At 39.5% G+C, this 20,094-nt stretch overlaps 1 protein-coding gene across 1 annotated transcript in view; it reads right to left on the bottom strand.

Moving 5' to 3' along the window:
- card11 (caspase recruitment domain family member 11) overlaps window positions 1–20,094 on the bottom strand; it is a 719,724-nt gene that overhangs the window by 544,432 nt on the left and 155,198 nt on the right. Inside the window, exons 8-9 of the mRNA XM_031893621.1 lie at window positions 6,520–6,717; window positions 6,202–6,420 (exon numbers count right to left, since the gene is read on the bottom strand). Coding sequence (XP_031749481.1) covers window positions 6,202–6,420; window positions 6,520–6,717 — 417 coding nt within the window. The remainder of the gene's footprint in view (window positions 1–6,201; window positions 6,421–6,519; window positions 6,718–20,094) is intronic.

The following is a 20,094-nucleotide window of genomic DNA, read 5'->3' as shown; positions in this document are numbered from 1 at the left end:
ATTGAACCTCTGGCAGCAAAAATAAGGCAAACTCCCATGGTCAAAGGAATTAAGATTGGCAACCTAGAGGAGAAAGTGGCACTATACGCAGATGACGTACTACTCTTCCTAGCAGACACTAATCTCTCACTACAAACAGCACTAGAAATACTGGAGAACTTTGGGAGGCTAAGTGGCCTATGGATAAATAAAACTAAATCTGTACTTTTTCCACTGGGGAGTTCAGTCACAGGAGATAACCCTCCCGCGCTTTCACTAGTATCTAGATTCCACTAGCTTGGCATTATAGTCACAACAGACCCATCACTGTACACCAACGAGAATCTAGAGCCCATCCTAGCAAAATTCAAATCTGTAACTCCCCACTGGAACAAATTACCGTTGACGCTATGGGGAAGAGTAAACCTCTTTAAAATGCTATACCTGCCCAAATTTTTATACCCACTGTGGAACTCGCCGATATATATAACTAACCAGTTCTTCAAAAAACTAAACAGTGAACTAATTTCTTTCATCTGGGCCACGCTGCATGCTGGCTAATGCGCGTAGCTTGTCGGGTAAATTAGGGGAGCTGCAAGCTATTGCATGTATTGAAAATTACTTGAATACATTGCAGTTCACAATACTATTAGTTTGTGCCAGCATGGTTTTATGCGTAACAGATCTTGCCAGACTAATTTAGTCGCCTTTTATGAGGAGGTGAGCAGGAACCTTGATGCTGGAATGGCAGTTGATGTCATCTACTTGGACTTTGCTAAAGCATTTGATACAGTACCTCACAGAAGGTTAATGATCAAATTAAGGAATATTGGCCTAGAACATAATATTTGTAATTGGATAGAGAACTGGCTGAAGGATAGAGTACAAAGAGTGGTTGTAAATGGAACATTTTCTAATTGGACCAGTGTGGTTAGTGGAGTACCGCAGGGGTCAGTCCTTGGGCCTTTGCTTTTTAACTTGTTTATTAATGACCTGGAGGTGGGCATAGACAGTACTGTTTCTATTTTTGCTGATGACACTAAATTGTGCAAAACTATAAGTTCTATGCAGGATGCTGCCACTTTGCAGAGCGATTTGACAAAATTAGATAACTGGGCAGCAAACTGGAAAATGAGGTTCAATGTTGATAAGTGCAAAGTTATGCACTTTGGTAGAAATAATATAAACGCAAACTATCTACTGAATGGTAGTGTGTTGGGGGTATCCTTAATGGAGAAGGATCTAGGGGTTTTTGTTGATAACAAGTTGTCTAATGCCAGGCAGTGTCATTCTGTGGCTACTAAAGCAAATAAAGTGCTGTCTTGTATAAAAAAGGGCATTGACTCAAGGGATGAGAACATAATTTTGCCCCTTTATAGGTCCCTGGTAAGGCCTCACCTTGAGTATGCAGTGCAGTTTTGGGCTCCAGTCCTTAAGAAGGATATTAATGAGCTGGAGAAAGTGCAGAGACGTGCAACTAAACTGGTTAAGGGGATGGAAGATTTAAACTATGAGGTGAGACTGTCGAGGTTGGGGTTGTTTTCTCTGGAAAAGAGGCGCTTGCGAGGGGACATGATTACTCTGTACAAGTACATTAGAGGGGATTATAGGCAGTTGGGGGATGTTCTTTTTTCCCATAAAAACAATCAGCGCACCAGAGGTCACCCCTTTAGATTAGAGGAAAGGAGCTTCCATTTGAAGCAGCGTAGGTGGTTTTTCACGGTGAGGGCAGTGAGGTTATGGAATGCCCTTCCTAGTGATGTGGTAATGGCAGATTCTGTTAATGCCTTTAAGAGGGGCCTGGATGAGTTCTTGATCAATCAGAATATCCAAGGCTATTGTGATACTAATATCTACAGTTAGTACTAGTGGTTGTATATATAGTGTATGTATGTGAGTGTATAGATTGGTAGGTGTGGGTTAAGTGTGCTGGGTTTACTTGGATGGGTTGAACTTGATGGACACTGGTCTTTTTTCAACCCTATGTAACTATGTAACTATGTAACAAAGCCCCAAGAATAGCATGGCTTACACTCACGGCCCCAAAAGAAAAAGGGGGGCTGGCTCTACCCCACTTACAAAATTACTACTTTGCAGCCCAACTATCCTATATACATAACTGGTTTAACCGTGACCGCAGCAACTCATTGACTTCATTGACTGCACTGCATGCGGCAATTATGGGCTCTTTAGAGGCCATACGCAACTTGCCATATAGACGACAGGCTGACCTTCCCCCTTTGCCCGAGGTACTTACCACTCCTAGGAAAGCCTGGGTTAAGCTGCAAACTAAGGTCCGTACCCCTCTTTCTCAATTATCAGGCAAAGCGCCCTTATGGAGAAACTCCAACCTACCACATATGAGACGCTTAGTCGACTTCCAATACTGGCCACAACTAGGAATCAGACACCTAGATGATCTACTGGTGGAAAACTGTTTTGCATCATTAGAACAACTGAAAGTCAAACTCAATGGGCCAAATATTCAGTTTTTTCGGTATCTTCAACTTAGACATGCCTTTCATTCCCAGTTTGGGTCCTACCAACTCTCACCCACACTACTGTCGTGGGAAGCTAGACTTTGGGCCTTAGACCCCACCAAACTAGTCTCTCAACTATATAGCATAATCCAGGCCTCACACCCGGCTCCATTTAATAAGGCCAAACGTAAATGGCTGGCAACTGTTCCATCCCTAGACAAGAATCAGTGGGACGAAACAACTGATAACTTATATGACTTCCTAATATCACTCAGAGATAGAATGATCCAATTTAAGATGATTCACCAAATATACGTTACCCCCCTGAAACTCAAGGCCATGGGGAAATTAGAAAGATCTAAATGCGTGAAATGTAATATGGCAGAAGCAGGGTTCCTCCACTTGATTTGGGACTGCCCCAAGGTACTAACATACTGGACAGAAGTCACTCACTATATAGAGGAACACCTGTCCCTCCCTGGCATCAGGTCCCCCGAAGTATGCTTGTTAGTAATAATTGACGAATTAATACCTCTTCAAAAATCAAGAACATTACTACGCTCCCTTGTGTTCTACGCAAAGAAGGTAGTAATAATGAAGTGGATGAGCCCCATTCCTCCCACAATTCAACAATGGATAGAACTAATAAATGGGACACTTCCACTGATCAGACTGACATACAATGCCCAGGGTGTACCTGAGAAATTTGAGAAAATATGGGAACCCTGGCTAGATGCCAACCCCAGTATATCGCTACCGGATGATTAATACGCACATAACCCCTGGTGTACCTTGACAAGTTGATACCACATGGAGTTCTAACTGTCACCAAGTATATAATGTAAATTATATATTAGTGACAAAGATGATGTAAGTGCCAAGTATTTTACTTTATCTGTTTTTCCTTTGTTTATTTTTGTTTGTTTAAAAATGCAAAATAAAAACCTTTTAAAAAAAAAAAAAAGGAAAACATCACACACAAAACTGCAAATTTACCAGCTGTCAGATTAAGCACTGACCCTCCTTTTACTAATGTTGGTCTTAATGTCATTGGTCCATGGTTAGTAACTACTTGTAGAACATAAGGTGGCCAATCAAAAGATGGGCTGTAATATTTACTTGCATTAACATAAGAGCTATACATACAGTATTGAAGTAAGTGACTCAATGAATGCATCAATTTCCTTTTAATGTCTTTTCAAGATTTGTCTCAATAATAGGGCCAGTAAAACAACTGCTCTCTGAATGTGGAACCAACTTTATTGTAGCATATAAAGAGCTACAAAATGCCTAACTGATAATGGCTGTACATGGATATTTAATCAGCCTTATTTGGATGGATCACAGGAAAGAATTGTTGGTATTGTTCAATGTATTTTAGATTCAGTGTTGCTGGATGTTAATACTACTCGATTTACTCATAATTGCTAACTACCTTCTTAGCAAAATCAGTGGCTATAATAAATTTAAGAACTTTAACTTCCAACTCTTTGGACCCAGAATCTCCACAAATTCTAACACCAGCAATTGGTCTTACATAGAAGATTTAAATAATCCCAACACTAACCAGTACCAGTATCCGTTTTCACCAATGCCCTTTTGTGGAACAGGACCATTCTATAGTGGGACTGACAGAAAGCCTGCTTACTATGGATATGTAAGGAATTTCTATGGATGGTGAGTCCTTCAGGTGAGGACTGGTTATTGTGACCAAGCAGAAACAATGTACTGAAAAGGAAAGGCAAAATGACAGGAGCAAGAACAGGATGGAGCAGGTGAAGAGTTAGGGACAAGAAGGACAGAGAGGGCAAAATGTAGACACAGGAGTGGGACAGAATGGAACAGGATAGGAACAGGAACAGAACCATGCAGGAACAGAGCAGAACTGGAGCAGAAACAGAACAAAACAGGACAGACTGACAGACCTGCATAGGTTGAGTTTACTTTCATGGATTTGTATCACTTTGCTTTATTTCTACCATACATAGCAAATGTCACACAATGACATCTTATAGGCAGCTGTCCCATATACAACATATTCATCATAATGATCAGTCATGATCAGGACAGTTGTAAAGAGAAAGCATATGTTGAAGTGTATGTTGAAGGTTTCCAGATAGCTTTCTACAAGCAATCTTTTTTAGCCATGCTGCTCTTGGTCTACATGTTATGTATTTTTGTATATTGGCCTTGGTTACAGAGACTTCCATTGCAGTTCACCATTTACTCAGATTTGTTACTGTGTCACAGAAGAGAAGTTACAGTTCTATAATTTTCATGCTTCCCCTAAACATTAGACAATCCCAGGGAGACCAAATAGACTGACAACAGCATGAGGAAAACAACATTTGCAATATAGGATTAAATGATGTATGTTATTTTCAGGGACTCCTAACTTGTTCTTCTGGATCTTAACTCTTAAACATGTCGGAGTCATTTAATTGTGAATTGTTGTTAATTATGGTTAATCTATGGTTCGAGATTTCAAAGTGATTTGGACTGCATCCATTAAACCTTGGTCAACTCTTACTATCATACACTGTTACTTTTAAATACTTTTGATAAACAAAAATACAGTGATACAACATATCACTTCACCATGATATGTGCCCATTACTCTATGCTGATGATCCTTCTAATCTCTCCAAACCTCACAATATTCGTTGTCGCAAAAGTTGATTTAAATTATATGTTAATCCAAAACACAATTAGACATGCACTCCTTGGACACCAGGGCAGCGTTGATAAAGCTGTTTGACTCTTCACCGCTGTCCTGGTGTCTGAGGAGTGTGTGTCTAATTGGGTTTCGGATTGGTGATTTCTCCCCCATGCTGCGGGTCTGGGGGCGCTGCACCTGGACCACCATAAGGAAGGTGTGAAATTCAATTTCAACTTGTTGGCTGTCTAAAGGTCCAAGCGATAGGTTCAGGACATGGGCACCCAGACCTGTTAGTAAACCTGGTGAGCATGGTTTTTAATTTTGAACGTTTTAAACTGGCGGACCGACTGCCAGCAAGTGATTGAATTAAGTGAACAGCCCACATTTTCTGTTGGGGATTTTGTTTGTTTGAGGAGATTTGGAAGGAAAACTCCTGAGGAAAACCATTTGATGGACTAATTGCACTACGTGGGGCTAGGACTTTGCTGAAGACTGCCAGTGACTGTCAGTATACCAGGTTGTTCTGGTAAAATTAACAAAAGCTGTAAGTTGCACTTACCTTTGTTTACCACGTACCTTTGTCTGTGCACTCTATTGGAAACCAACATTGTGAATAAAATAAAAAGGATTTATGTTTTTTATTTTATTCAAAGCTATTTCGTGAGTCACTGTCTATTCTTTCATTATTAGTACTGCTAAATGAAAGTATGTTATCTTTGTGATTAATTCATCAAATGAATTTATGTTAATTCTTTGCTTATATAAAAAATGGTTTTATAAGAAATTGAAGAAAGGTAAATTGCAACAGGTAAATGTTTTTAGTTTTTCTATAAATGATTTGAATTTAATTTTTTAAAAGCTTTAATTGTTTTTTTAGGGGGTTATCTAGGACAAGAATAGGTTTGTTTCAGGGGAGGTCTATAGGACAAGAGTGGGATCTTTTAAAAATTGTGATGGTGGTAGGTAAGTGTTTTACACAAACAGACAGATGTGAATACACTCTGTTATTTTGCTCACTTAATCAATTGCTACAATTTTTTATGCTGTAGAAAAAATGTATCCCAAAATCAATTTATCACATACCGCTCCTTTGTCCTCTATTGTATTACAAGGAATATCTCTGAAATATGAACACACTTGTGGAATGCCTTTCAGGTTCATTCTTCTCTTTTTCTGTGATGAATCCAGAAGGAAAAAATCATTATCATCTGGTGATTCATCTGAATCTGAAATATCTTCAGCTTCTTGACCACTGATTTTTGAATTAGGCAATACTGTTTTAGGCAGAATTCTTGGTAAACTCTGTTTCAAAGGCAAAAAGAGACTAATTAATTAATTATAAATGATTATCATTTATCCGTACAAACAGATGATCAATACAAGCATAACAGTGAAATTTACCTGATCTGGAAAAATACCATCCTTAGATAATCTTCTTAGTTTGCATTCAAGATTCACAATTCGGGCTTCCTTCCTCACCATTTCAATTCTAAGTTCATCATTTTTCTCTTCCAGTTCTCGTATCTGTTTTCTATACTTATCCTTGTCTATTAGACATTGTGAATACTGTGTCTGTGCTTCATCACGTAATCTGTATGCCTATGAAAAAAAATAAGAATAAATTATCTTGAATGTAACAAAACAAGACACATTGCAAATTGTGTCTGCTTAATTCAAGGTACTCCTTGCATACAGCTATTTTTATTGATTTTTACCACTCACTGCACAGTCCTGCCTCACAGTTTGTGAACTTTTGCTCAATGGCTGTGTACAGATGGGTGTTCAGATTCACTCTATATTTCTGGTGTTTTACAGTATAATGTGCTATCGCATAGAAGGGGGTGAACAATGGGGTATACGTATAATGGGGACTGACCAGCACAGCTACCAATAAACCCATGCTTATATTTCTGCTCTGAATCTACCTCTTCCGTAGTCCTTTCTTTTATCAGGAGTACAATTAAGGTTCTTCTGTAGGACCCTATTTATCAGATGTAACAATACCTGGTGGTATTCCTTTTTTCCTTTACAATTAAGGTTCTTCTGTAGGACCCTATTCATCTCACTTTATACTATCTACCTTCAATCTAGCCTACTGTAAAAAAAATTAACATAGTAAACATCCCCGCCTTCCAACAGATGGAGAAAAAAGTAATCTGCACATGGGTGAAGCTTAGGAATTTTGTGTGATTTAATTACTCTTTTTAAGGCATGGCTAGGTCACCAAATAAGTGTATCTCTGCCTAATTTAGGCACTTATGTGCTGAGTTTACAGGACCCAGGTGTCCTAGTCACTTCTAAACCCTCCCGATAAGATATCCGAGTGATATTTAGCCAGATATTGGCCAGAAAGGCAGTCGAGTGCCCCATAAACTTTCTAAGAATCTGGGTTGGCCCCATTTATCAACCAGCTAAGACAGAGTGAAAATCTGATGCTAGGGGAATACCAGGGAAATTATTAAGATACATTGCCCCATTCAATCAAGACTCATAATAAGATAACATATTTTATTAGACCTAATTGCATAAATTAAGCCTTTGCCTGTCAATCACTGAAATGTGCTGGCAGGCAGATGCACAAACTGCCAAGAATGTATCTCATATTATTTTTTTGGCAAGTTTGTGTAACACGCTTCAGCAGAGGCTAGAGCCAAAGGCCCCTGGTGAATACATGATTTCCTGCTGTTTGGACTCTGCAAGCCTTCTACAGTTGTGTCCCTCCATCTGCCACACATACCCATGTATGGTACTTATTGGGCACAGGGCTGCTCCTGCCATGAGGCTAGGTGAGAACGGCAAAGAGAGCGGCTGGTTACCAGGGGCGACAAAAATCTGCCTCTGCTAATTTTAAGTGTACAGATGTAACAATACCTGGAGGTATTCCTTTTTTTAGTTCAGCACGACGCATTACATCATTGCACGTGGCGAAATTCAAACATTTTTTCAGAGTATGGCACACACAGAAAGTGTACGGTAACATAATGCTGGCACTGCTCCTGCAGTCTGAAGTGTGAACAGGTGAACAATGTGGGTGATTACAGAATGATGCAGGGATTAAAAGGTGCAAACAGTACAAATGTTTAAACAATATAGGGGTTTACAGCCTGAATCTGAGGTGTGAACAATGCAGGGGGCCAGTTAATCTCAGTACTGATACCATTTAAATCTTAAACAATGGTAAGCAGTCACAGCAGCCAGACAGGTGAGGGACCACACAGAGGGGGGGGCCGAGGGCCACCAGTTGGACAGCCCTGCCTTAGATGAACCCCATTGGGACACATCTGGCATTATCCCCTCTAGCTGTCTATGTCGAACAACCACTGAGTCTTTTGAATTATCTAAAGTGGTAAATATAGCATTTAGCGCTCTGTCGGCAGAATCATTTTGCCCCATGCCAAAATACCGGAGGTATGATTTCTGACCACTTTACAGTTATCAAAAACCTGGGTTTTTTCCTTTCCAGCTGCTCAATAAATGTATGAGTAACCAACAAGGAGAATGGATCTTGGGTTAGGACCTGGAAAGAAACAAATTAGTGTTTGGGCAATTCAGGGCATATGTATTACATATAAACTTGCTTCAGTAGCCCCCAGTTAAGGCCTTCTGAACACTGCTTTGAACTGGAGTTAGGTGCTTAGCCAGTAACATGATGCAAAAAAGATCACATGAGACCCTAAAAACTTTTAAATAGTCATGAACAAATCTTCTGTGAAACTCCAAAAAAGTTTTCAAAATAATGACAAATAGTATTTTAAATCACATATGCATATTTGTTACTTTCAACTATGTTACAACTACTCATTATAAGGAAAAAAGGCTCCCATATTGCCAATTCCTTACAAACATGGGTATACATTTACCATTTGTTGGTGTGATGGATTGAATTTATCTTAAAAACTTTTGTTTGTTAATCTTTGTTAATCAGTAATTTTACTGGCCAGTAATTTGTGTAAATAGCTATGTGTATAATCTATATATATATATATATACAAAGTATATATATATATATACAGGGCCACCATCAGAAATCACAGGGCCCCTCACAACCAAATTTTCTGGGCCCCCCTCCTCCCACGCCCCGCTCCCCAAAGGCCCCTCCCATCAGTACAGCGGACACACAGACATTGGTAGCCAGAGCCCCCTAAAACATTGATAGCCAGGGTTACGTTTTGCATTGGTGTCAGGGCAGAAACCCCCTAAAACAGGGGTGTCAAACTCAATTGCTCAGGGTGACAAAATTCAAAACACACTTTAGGTCGCGGGCCGAACAGGATAAACATTTATTGAACACACTAAAATTCAGTTGTCTTTGCTCTTATATCATTTTATCAGAGCTGGACACCTGGCATCTTTTTTTGGTAACAAGTTTGTTTATGTACCTAAGCCAGCAGCTATATTATTGCCCCATGTATCTGTGCCAGCAGCCATATTGCCCCATGTACCCGTGCCAGCAGCCATCATATTGTCCCATGTACCTGTGTCAGCAGCTACCTTTTTCATACCACCAGGCTGCACTGTAGAGCTCATTTTGAGAGGCTCTCTGTATGTGGAGAAGGTCCACATTTTGCTGATTACTTTCTGACGGGACGTTTGAGAACAACTGCTCAGCCTATGACAAAGTCTGTGCTGCTGCAGTCAAATGTTTGTCCCCAACACACCTGCACCATCTCCAGGAGTAAGGCCAACTGCAGATGCCCAATGGGCAAATATGCAAGAATCATTACCATGGGGCCTGAGGCGGTCCCACTGGGGTTCAATGACCATGTAAAAATCTCCACACCATATTGCACGACACTGGCCCATATCCGCTACCTTTTGAGTTATGGTATTTAAAAGTTGCATATTGACGGGGCGGGAGATAGACATTAACAAAAATGAAGGTTTGACTGTTTACCTGGGCTTTAATATCTACCTCCCCAGTCTGAAGTGAGCTGAAAATGTGAAAATTACATGATTTGACTCCTTCCTATACAGAGGCCTACTTTTGAGGTCAGAAGTGATGGCAATCATTTTCTCAATTGTTGCTCTGAAGTTGATTTGCTGAATTAAATGTTGAAAGAACGGGGTTGTGGGCTGTTTCCAAAATGTTTTTATAAGAGAAAGTGCTGTATTAAAAATGTGGAATAGGAGCTTTTTATTTGCAGATGATGTACCAGGCGGATACAATTGTAATAATGCTATCTGAGGGCGTAGTGGCAATTTTAAACCAAGTTTATGGCTGATTAAGTTAAAAACCTCTGGGTTTTACTGAAGGGCACTGCCAACACATATGTAAAACCGTTCCATGTTGTCCGCATTGTCTCCAGCAGTGCGGTGGGTATTGTGGATTGATTTGGGTTATGAATTTGGGTGTTAAGTACCATCTATGCGTAATCTTGGTATGCACTTCTATATGATTGGTACAGTTAGTTTCTTCTTCATGGGGAGTTAATATTTCCTGCCACTGTTGTATTGTAATTTGGAGTTGCAGGCCTTTCTCCCATTTTTGCATATATGAAAATTTATATCCGTCTGCCAGTTTTAGTTGCTACTTATAGCATTCTGACAGGATTGCCTTGCTATTCCATGCATCATCTGCATCATAGTATTCCATTTGCGGGTTTTGTAGTCTGGGAGGAATGTCTTAAGAAAATGAAGTAGTTGTAGGTGCATATATCTTTGTGTTTGTGGCAAGTTGCGCTTTTCCATCAATTCCTCAAATCTTTGCAGAGCAGTAATAGAATATAGATGACTTGTGGTTATTCCTGTTGTAACCCATTTTTGGAGATTTATATTCAGGATCATATAACTCAGGGCTATGAGCGGCATTGTTAAAAATGAGAAAGTGCTGAATTTATGTCTGATTGTTAATTTGTCCCATAAGGCTATTGATAGCTTTGTTGCAGTTAATAGGTTTTGTGTTGCGGGTCTGAACTGCTTGGGAAGCCAGGTTTCCATCTGGAGCTAAGCTTGTTTCATAGTCCACCCACTTTATGTTTCCTGTAGGAGAATGTAGTCTTATTACAGTCTCTAGTATTGAGGCCAAGTAATATGCCTTAATATTTGGGATCCCTAGGCCCCCCATAATTCTGGGAAATTGGGAACAAGCAAAGGCTATTCTCAGTGGTTTGCTTTGCCATATAAATTTGTTAATGATGCGTTGTTGTAGAGCAGCTAGATATTGGGGAGGTAATGTTATATGCAATGTTCTGAAAAGGCATAACAATCATTTTGATTGATATGATTCTGCCTAACCAAGATATTGATTCAGATTTCCATCTTTTACACTCTGTTGCAACCATTTTCAATAGTGGCTGTAAATTTAACCAAAAAACCTGAGGGGCCTTTAGGAAGTTTTATGCCCAAGTAATTGATATAGGATTCTTTCCGTTCAAATTTGAAATTATATTTGAGGTGTTGGAGAGTGTGTTGAGGAATATTTATGAGGAGTACTTGTGTTTTGGTGGTGTTAGTTTTGTACCATTTTTTATTAAATTCCTCTAACGTTTTGAGGAGATTGGGAAGATATTGCTGGGTTGGTGGGAGATGTATTTTACTGGGCTACAGTTGGCTTAGGGGTTTTGTATGTATGTAGGTATATCTTTATTTATAAAGCACTACTTATGTATGCAGCGCTCTACAGTAGAATACATTAATACAAACAGGGGGTTATTAGGATAATATAGATAAATACAAAGTATAACAATAAATACAAATAAATACAAGATACAGTTGCAATAAGTTAAGAGTCAAAGACACAAGAGGATGGAGGTCCCTGCCACGTAGAGCTTACAATCTATATGAGAGGGTAACTTACAGACACAAATAGTCAAATATAAGTGCTGTAGGTCACAGTGGGTGACACTACAATATAAGTGCCCAGTTCAGGTGCGAGTGCTCCAAAAGGTAGTCTTAAGGGCTGTCTCAAGGGTCTAATGTAAGTTGCCTTTCTTGTGAGGGGGGTTAGCACAGTCCCCCATATACAGCAGTCAAAGCAGTGGGCCCCCACTGGTGCCTCGTGACTGTGAATACGCGTGGAGGCACGTCCAAAATTTAGCCCGTGGCTTCACATGCCCCTGTAGGCTGCAGCCAGTTACCCGCGCTGAGTGGTTGTGGAGGCACGGCAAAGGGTTTGGGGTGCCACTACAGTCAGTTGGGACATTGACATTGAAAAAGGCTCAGAGGAAAAACCAGCAGTTTGTTGCCATTATTTAAAAAGGTTGTAAGTTATTCTGAAATATTTGATGATCAGCCTTGCCGATTTGCAAAATCAAACCCTTATGTAATTCAAGAACAAGTGATGGTTCCAAAATGTTTAGAGAGGAAATAATTTGTAACCATACCATTTGCTCTCCATTGGATGTCTCCATTTCAGCATCTTATGGATGGCATCCTGAGAGGGCATGATTCCTACTGTGCAACCTACTTTGATGATGTGGTGATATTTAGCCCAGATCTTCAGCATCTATTCACCCAAATATCTTGTTTCTGTAAAAGCTAGAGCACATTTTTTTGGTTGATTGTAAGACCAGTAGCCTTTGAGAGTACAGTAGTACTCTCAAAGGCTACTGGTCTTACAATCAACCAAAAAAATGTGCTCTAGCTTTTACAGAAACAAGATATTTGGGTGAATAGATGCATTGCAGATAAAGGTGGTTGTATATATCTTGACATTTTGTTATCTGTTGTGTGGAAAAGTACATTCAGCTGGGCTACAGTTGGCATTTCATCTTTGTACTCATTTATTCCCCATGAACATAGACTGCAAGCGATCTCTTTTCATCTCAATGACTTCAGTACAACACTTTTTCTTTTTACTAAACTCTTTTGAGTTCCTTCTTACTCACAACTTCTTTTAATTTGATAATAAATATTATGCACAAAAGTGTGGCAATACTATAGGCACTAAGCTTGTCTCTTCAAATGCCAACCTATATAATAAAACTAATATACATAAAGGATCTAATTTTTATTATGCCTGTTATATCAAAGATATTTTGTTCATTTGGAGTAACATATCACAATCACAGTGGTTTGATGATTTTTTTTTCTTTATAATACTCTATACCTCAGTTTTGCTAAGCATTTTCAAAAGATTACTATTCACTATTTAAATATCTCTTTCCACTGGTTGTGGGTATAAAGTTTTTTCTACTTTATGTCAGTGGTGAAGCCAGACAGGTTCCTTCATCAATGTCCTTTTTGTAAGAGACTGTGGCTTCCAGATCTGGGTCTAAGGGTGCCTCTGTGTATCTTTACATATAGTCGTTAATTTTTTCACATAAGATAATAAACGAAAATCTTTCTATTCTCTATACTGATGCCATACTTGATAATATTCTAAAGAATGACGGTAAATTTGGGACAAGAAGAAATAAAACACTCGCTAAAATCTTAGCTCCCCGTATAATTTCTTTAGTACCGCTAATACCTCCCATGTGGCTAACATGTAATCTATTTATTAACATGTACAAACTGTAAAAAGCAGTACATCGGTCAAACTGCTAGAACACTTATGGGCTTATTTATCAATTTTCAAGTTCTTGAATTAGTGAGTTTGTTTTTCTTAATCGAATAAGCTCACATATTCAATGCTTGCTTATTTATAAAAAAGGAAAACTTGTTACATAGGGTTGAAAAAAGACCATCAAGTTCAACCATTCCAAGCAAACTCATCACACGCAAACCTACACTGATCTATCTATACACTCACATACATAAACTGTATATACTAACATCAGCATTAACAGAATCTGCCATTACCACATCACTAGAAAGGGCATTCCACAACTTCTCTGCCCTCACTGTGAAAAACCACCTACGCTGCTTCAAATGGAAGCCCCATTCCTCAAATCTAAAGAGGTGGCCTCTGGGAAAAAAGAACATCCCCTATCTGCCTATAATTCCCTCTAATGTACTTGTACAGAGTAATCATGTCCCCTTGCAAGCGTCTCTTTTCCAGAGAAAACAACCCCAACCTTAACAGTCTAACCTCATAGTTTAAATCTTCCATCCCCTTTACCAGTTTAGTTGCACGTCTCTGCACTCTCTCTAGCTCATTAATATCCTTTTTCAGAACTGGAGCCCAAAACTGCACTGCATACTCAAGGTGAGGCTTTACCAGAGACATAGGCGGAGGGTGACTTTGTGGAGGCTAAAAATGACCTAAAGCTAATGACCTAAAGCTAATGTAAAACTTAGTGGATTCGTTGCTGGTGTGAAAAATTAACCTCTCAAAAACCTCCCACTGACTTCCAGGGATACTGCGCAAAAGTGCGGGTGGGTGGGCTTTTTTTACCCTAAAATGCTTAGGATGTAAAAGTATTTCTACGTGCACTTTGGTGAACTATAAGGCTTATAGCAGGTTTGTTTTTTTTTTTTAAAGATTTTCTTTATTGCATTTTTCAAGTTTTACAAAGCAAACAGGTAGAAAAGAGAAAGGAAATGTGGGGAAGAGGGAGTAGTATAGATAAGGGGAGGGGAAGGAAAAGGGAGGGGGTGCTTGGGCTTCCTTGCTTTCTGGGTGCATTCCTACATTTTGCTCATGTTTGTTCTGTGGCCCTATTTTGTATCCGTAATAAAGAGATTTGTTTAAACTTGCTGGTCCATTGCTCCCTCCCTTCTCTTTTTTTTTTTTTTTCTTTTATGTTCGTTTGTTACATGTCTCTGTCTTATGTCGTACTACTGGACCCGTTTTATTATGTCCATAGTATGTCTTCATACTATGTGTCTTTCATTCAGTTGCCCCAAATCTTGTTAAATTTATCTGGGCATGCTTATAGCAGATTTGCCAGAAGTTGCATTCCTGTGTAATTACCCTCAGTTTGAGGTGGGTGGGGTTTGATTAGTTCACCTGAACAGACAGTATAAATATAACCACTGGGACTCCAGTGGAGCTTGCTCTGGTGGTTGGTGCTCTGTAAGTGATTGCTATTTAAGTAGGTGCTCTGTAAGTGGAGTTATAAACCACAGGAGTTAGTGGGTGCTCTGTAAGTGTAGTTATAAACCACAGGAGTTACAAACTAAGGGAGTTAAAAACACGGTACAAAGTTTGTATTTATTTCAAGTCTTTTCATCTACTTTTGTTTAACTGTTTCTGTAACTGGGAGAATGAGTGGCAGCAACATTGAAGGTCTGACAGTGCACAGCCTGCCACATGCATGCAGTTGTGGAATAACAGTTCCAAAGTGCATACCTCTGTTGTGGATGTGAGCGAATTGCCACTTTAGAGGCTTGCGTTAGAGCCCTAGAGAAACAAGTTGCAACACTGCGTTGGATTGACAATCTTGAGAGGAGTCTCTTGCTCACTGAGCAGGAGCTAGCGGGGTCAGATAGAGTAGGGGGGGAAAGGATGATAAGGCAGTAAGCTGGGTGACAGACAATCTACTGTGGGGAAAAGGAAGAGGGAGGCTGCACCAGGGTTTGCACATACCAACAGGTTTGCCAGATTGTGTGAAGAAGATGGGAGTGTGAACTCTGGACTGGTGGTTCTAGATGTGGCTGATCTCTCTAACAGCCGGGAGACAAGTTTCTCTAGTAGTGGTGGGAAAGAGAGCAGAGCTAGGCCTAAACAGATGGTGGTTATAGGGGATTCGATCATTAGAAAAGTGGACAGGGTAATCTGTCGAGCGGATAGCCTCAACCGAACAGTTTGCTGTCTTCCTGGTGCCAGGGTTCGGCATGTGGTTGATCGGGTTGACAAATTATTGGGAGGGGCTGGGCATGACCCAGCTGTCTTGGTACATATCGGTACTAATGACAAAATGAACGGTAGGTGGGGGACCTTAAGTGAGTTCAGGGATCTAGGGCTCTAAGATTAAGGAAAGGTCCTCCAATGTCCTCCAAATATTGTCGGTGCCATGTGCAAGATTAGGGAGACAGCGGCAGCTTACGGAGCTAAATGTGTGGCTAAAGTCTTGGGGGCACATTTACTAACCCACGAACGGGCCGAATGCGTCCGATTGCGTTTTTTTCGTAATGATCGGTATTTTGCGATTTTTTCGGAAAATTATCACAACTTTTTCGTTACCAATACGATTTTTGCGAAAAAACGCGAGTTTTTCGTAGCCATTCCGAAAGTTGCGATTTTTTCGTAGCGTTAAAACTTGCGCAAAAAGTTGCGCTTTTTTCGTAGCGTTAAAACTTAAAAGGCGCGACGTTTCGCGCAAGTTTTAACACTACGAAAAAATCGCAACTTTTTGCGCAAGTTTTAACGCTACGAAAAAATCGCAACTTTCGGAATGGCTACGAAAAACTCGCGTTTTTTCGCGCAAATCGTATTGGTAACGAAAAAGTTGCGATAATTTCCGAAAAGTCGTAAAGGCGCCGAAAAAATCGCAAAAAAATACAAAAAAGTCGCAAAATGTTCGTTTTCCAATCGGAATTTTTCGAATTCGGTCGGAATTCGTGTCTTAGTAAATCAGCCCCTTGGTGTAGGAAGGAAGGGTTAGGGTTCCTAGAGAACTGGGCTGACTTTTCTTTGGGGTACAATCTATGTGCTGGGGGAGAAAATGGTTAAGAGGCTGGAGGAGTGTTTAAATTAGACAGGGGGGGGTGGATGAGCTAGAGTTTTATAGAAAAGTTAATATAGATGGGGCAGTGGAATTAGCAAAGGGTTGTGGGGGAGGAGTGAGGGGGCAAATAGTTTATCAGATAAGGAGTTTCCATTGTTACAAGGGAAACAGTCTAATATTCGCCTTAGCTCTAACTCTCCATTAGCTAATGTAAAAATCAGAGGGAGAAGTAGTAATCTCTGCTGCATGCTGGCGAATGTGCACAGCTTGTCGGGTAAATTAGGGGAGCTGCAGGCTATTGCATGTATTGAAAATTATGATTTAATTGGTATCACTGAGACCTGGTGTGATGAAAAATGCAACTGGGCCATGAATTTAAATGGTTACACACTTTTTAGAAGGGACAGAGGGATTAAAAAGGGTGGCGGGGTTTGTATGTAAAGTCAGGTTTAAAGCCATGTAATAAAGACATTACCAATGAAAACGTTGAATCTCTTTGGGTAGAAATTTCAGTAGGGCTGAAGGTTACAAAGAAAATGATCATTGGTGTATGCTATAAACCACCCCCCATAGATGAGGATGAGACCCAGCTATTGTTGCAAATGGAGTCAAGTTGTTATTATGGGGGACTTTAATTATCCAGACATTGACTGGAGTAATGGGGTGGCTAAGTCAGAAAAAGCTAGTAGGTTTGTAAATATGCTAAATGACAACTTTTTATTTCAGGCGGTTCAAGAACCTACTAGGAATGACTATTTTGTACCTGGTAATATCTAATAACACTGAACTCATCTCTAACATTTGTGTGGGTGAGCATTTGGAGAACAGTGATCACAACATGGTCTCCTTTGAGATAATGCTGCAGAGACAGCTCTATAAGGGATTAACTAAAACGCTTGATTTTAGACATGCAGACTTTGCCAGTATAAGGGCATCTCTGCAATGTGTCAACTGGGAAAGGCTTTTCATAGGGTTAGACACAGAAGGAAAATGGAACATCTTTAAATCATTTCTTTGCAGGTATATACAATAGTATAATCCCCTTGTTAGTGTCGAGGTTGGTAAGAAGAAACGTGCTTTTAAAGCATTCAAGTTAAAATTTAATCAGGTACAAGGAAGCAAATAAAGCATGCAAAAAAACTACCAGGCAAGCTAAAATAGAGAAGGAAAGGGATATTGCAGCTAGGAGTAAAAAGATTCCAAAATTATTTTTTAATTATGTGAATAGTAAAAAAATGAAGCAAGAAGGGGTGGGAACCTTATTATCACAGGGGGGTAAGTTATTTTTCATCTGTCTATACATTTGAGGAGCCAGCTAATGAAGGCTTCCCTTTTAATATGCCCAGTTCTAGTAATTTACCTACTGAGGCATGATCACTCAGGAGGAAATTCAAAACTTGAACATGTAAAGGTAAACAAAGGATTCACCCAAAGGATTCACCCAGGGTATTAAATGAGCTTAGAGCTGTGATTGCCAAGCCTCTTCACTTAATTTTTCAGGATTCGTTGAGGTCTGGCATGGTGCCGAGAGACTGGCGAATTGCTAATGTGGTGTCGTTATTTAAAAAGGCATCCCGTTCTCACCCTGAAAACTATAGGCCTGTTAGTCTGACATCAGTAGTAGGAAAGCTTTTGGAAGGGGTAATAAGGGATAGGGTACTTGAATACATTGCAGTTCACAATACTATAAGTTTGTGCCAGCATGGTTTTAAGCGTAACAGATCTTACTAGACTAATTTAGTTGCCTTGAGCAGGAACCTCGATGCTGGAATGGCAGTTGATGTCATCTACTTGGACTTTTCTAAAGCATTTGATACAGTACCTCACAGAATGTTAATAATCAAATTGAGGAATATTCGCCTAGAACATAATATTTGTAATTGGATAGAGAACTGGCTGAAGGATAGATTACAAAGAGTGGTGGTAAATGGAACATTTTCTAATTGGACCAGTGTTGTTAGTGGAGTACCGCAGGGGTCAGTCCTTAGTCCTTTGCTTTTTTTTTTTTTTATTCAACTTTTATTTTGTGGTATCAAGTACATGCATTTCCATTTTTATACACATATATAAATGCTTTATCCATTTTGCTTCACACTCTTGAACGTTCATTACATGAGTGATGAACACTGTGTTTAACATTTATTTTGGATCCTTTATGTGAAATTATATGTTTAGTTTACTTTGCATAGTTATTACCATCGAAATAAAGAAATTAAATGAAAAAATGATATGAAAAAAGGGCAAAGGAAAAAATGATTGAAAAGGAAAAGAAAAAAATAAAGGAAACTTATCAACCTATAGCGTAAGTAATATAATATTCGCCCTTTCTTGGTTAAGATTTTACAGTTTGTATGGTTAACTATCTTTCTCTGTTTTCCCTTCTTTAGGTATCTGCTGCCTGTTTTTGTGAGTCCCAGTAAGTACTTTTGTTTTTACTCTTTATTTCCCTCTCTTTTTTGTTTTTGCACCGTGTAGGTTTATGTTTTGGTCCCCTGCCTTAGATTGGGGTCCTGGGATCCTCTATCTGCTTCCTTTCCCTATGAATTCCTTCCAAGGAAGCCACACAGCTGTAAATTCTAGGTACTTATTATGGATGGAAGATGTTAGGTCTTCCATAAGGCATATTTCATAAACTATTTGGTACCATCTTTCTATTGTTGGAGGGCTTTCTTTCCTCCAGTTCATTAGAATTAGTGCTTTCGCTGCTAGTAACAGTTAAAGTAATAAGTGTTTTTTAGAGTTTTCTTTTACAATCTCGCAATAATTTGTAAAATAGTGATAGAGTATGCCTGAGGCTGACCTCTATTGAGCATATTTTTTCAAAGTTTGTTAGTTCTTTGTGCCTAATTATCGGATAGGGGATCCCAAAGGCCTTCTCGTAACCTCCATCTATACAGCCAGGTGCAAATTCCGTATTTTTTACCAAGGGTATTAAAGATGATGGGTATAGTGCTAAGTTGTATTTGTCGTTGAGCTTATTCCACACTACTGTGCAGTTGTGTATCACAATGTGTGATTTCATTCCCTGTGGGAGGTTGTGTTTTTGAATCCATATTGTTGAGGCTAGATTTCCCTTTACCCATAGGTCTTCTATTGGTTTCCATTGAACCTTGGAGGTACATTTAGTAACATAGTAAAACATAGTAAGTTGGGTTGAAAAAAGACATACGTCCATCATGTTCAACCATAATGCCTATATATAACCTGCCTAACTACTAGTTGATCCAGAGGAAGGCAAAAAACCCCATCTGAAGCCTCTCTAATTTGCCGCAGAGGGGAAAAAATTCCTTCCTGACTCCAAGATGGCAATCGGACCAGTCCCTGGATCAACTTGTACTAAGAGCTATCTCCCATAACCCTGTATTCCCTCACTTGCTAAGAATCCATCCAACCCCTTCTTAAAGCTGTATAATGTATCAGCCAGTATGACTGATTCATTTAGTATATTCCAAGATTTTTGCCAAGATACTAGATTGATAATATG

This window comes from Xenopus tropicalis, chromosome 9 (genome assembly GCF_000004195.4).
Source record: "Xenopus tropicalis strain Nigerian chromosome 9, UCB_Xtro_10.0, whole genome shotgun sequence".
Taxonomy (NCBI): domain Eukaryota; kingdom Metazoa; phylum Chordata; class Amphibia; order Anura; family Pipidae; genus Xenopus; species Xenopus tropicalis.
Note: the sequence above shows the minus strand (reverse complement) of the source record. Positions and strands in the feature narration are given on the sequence as shown.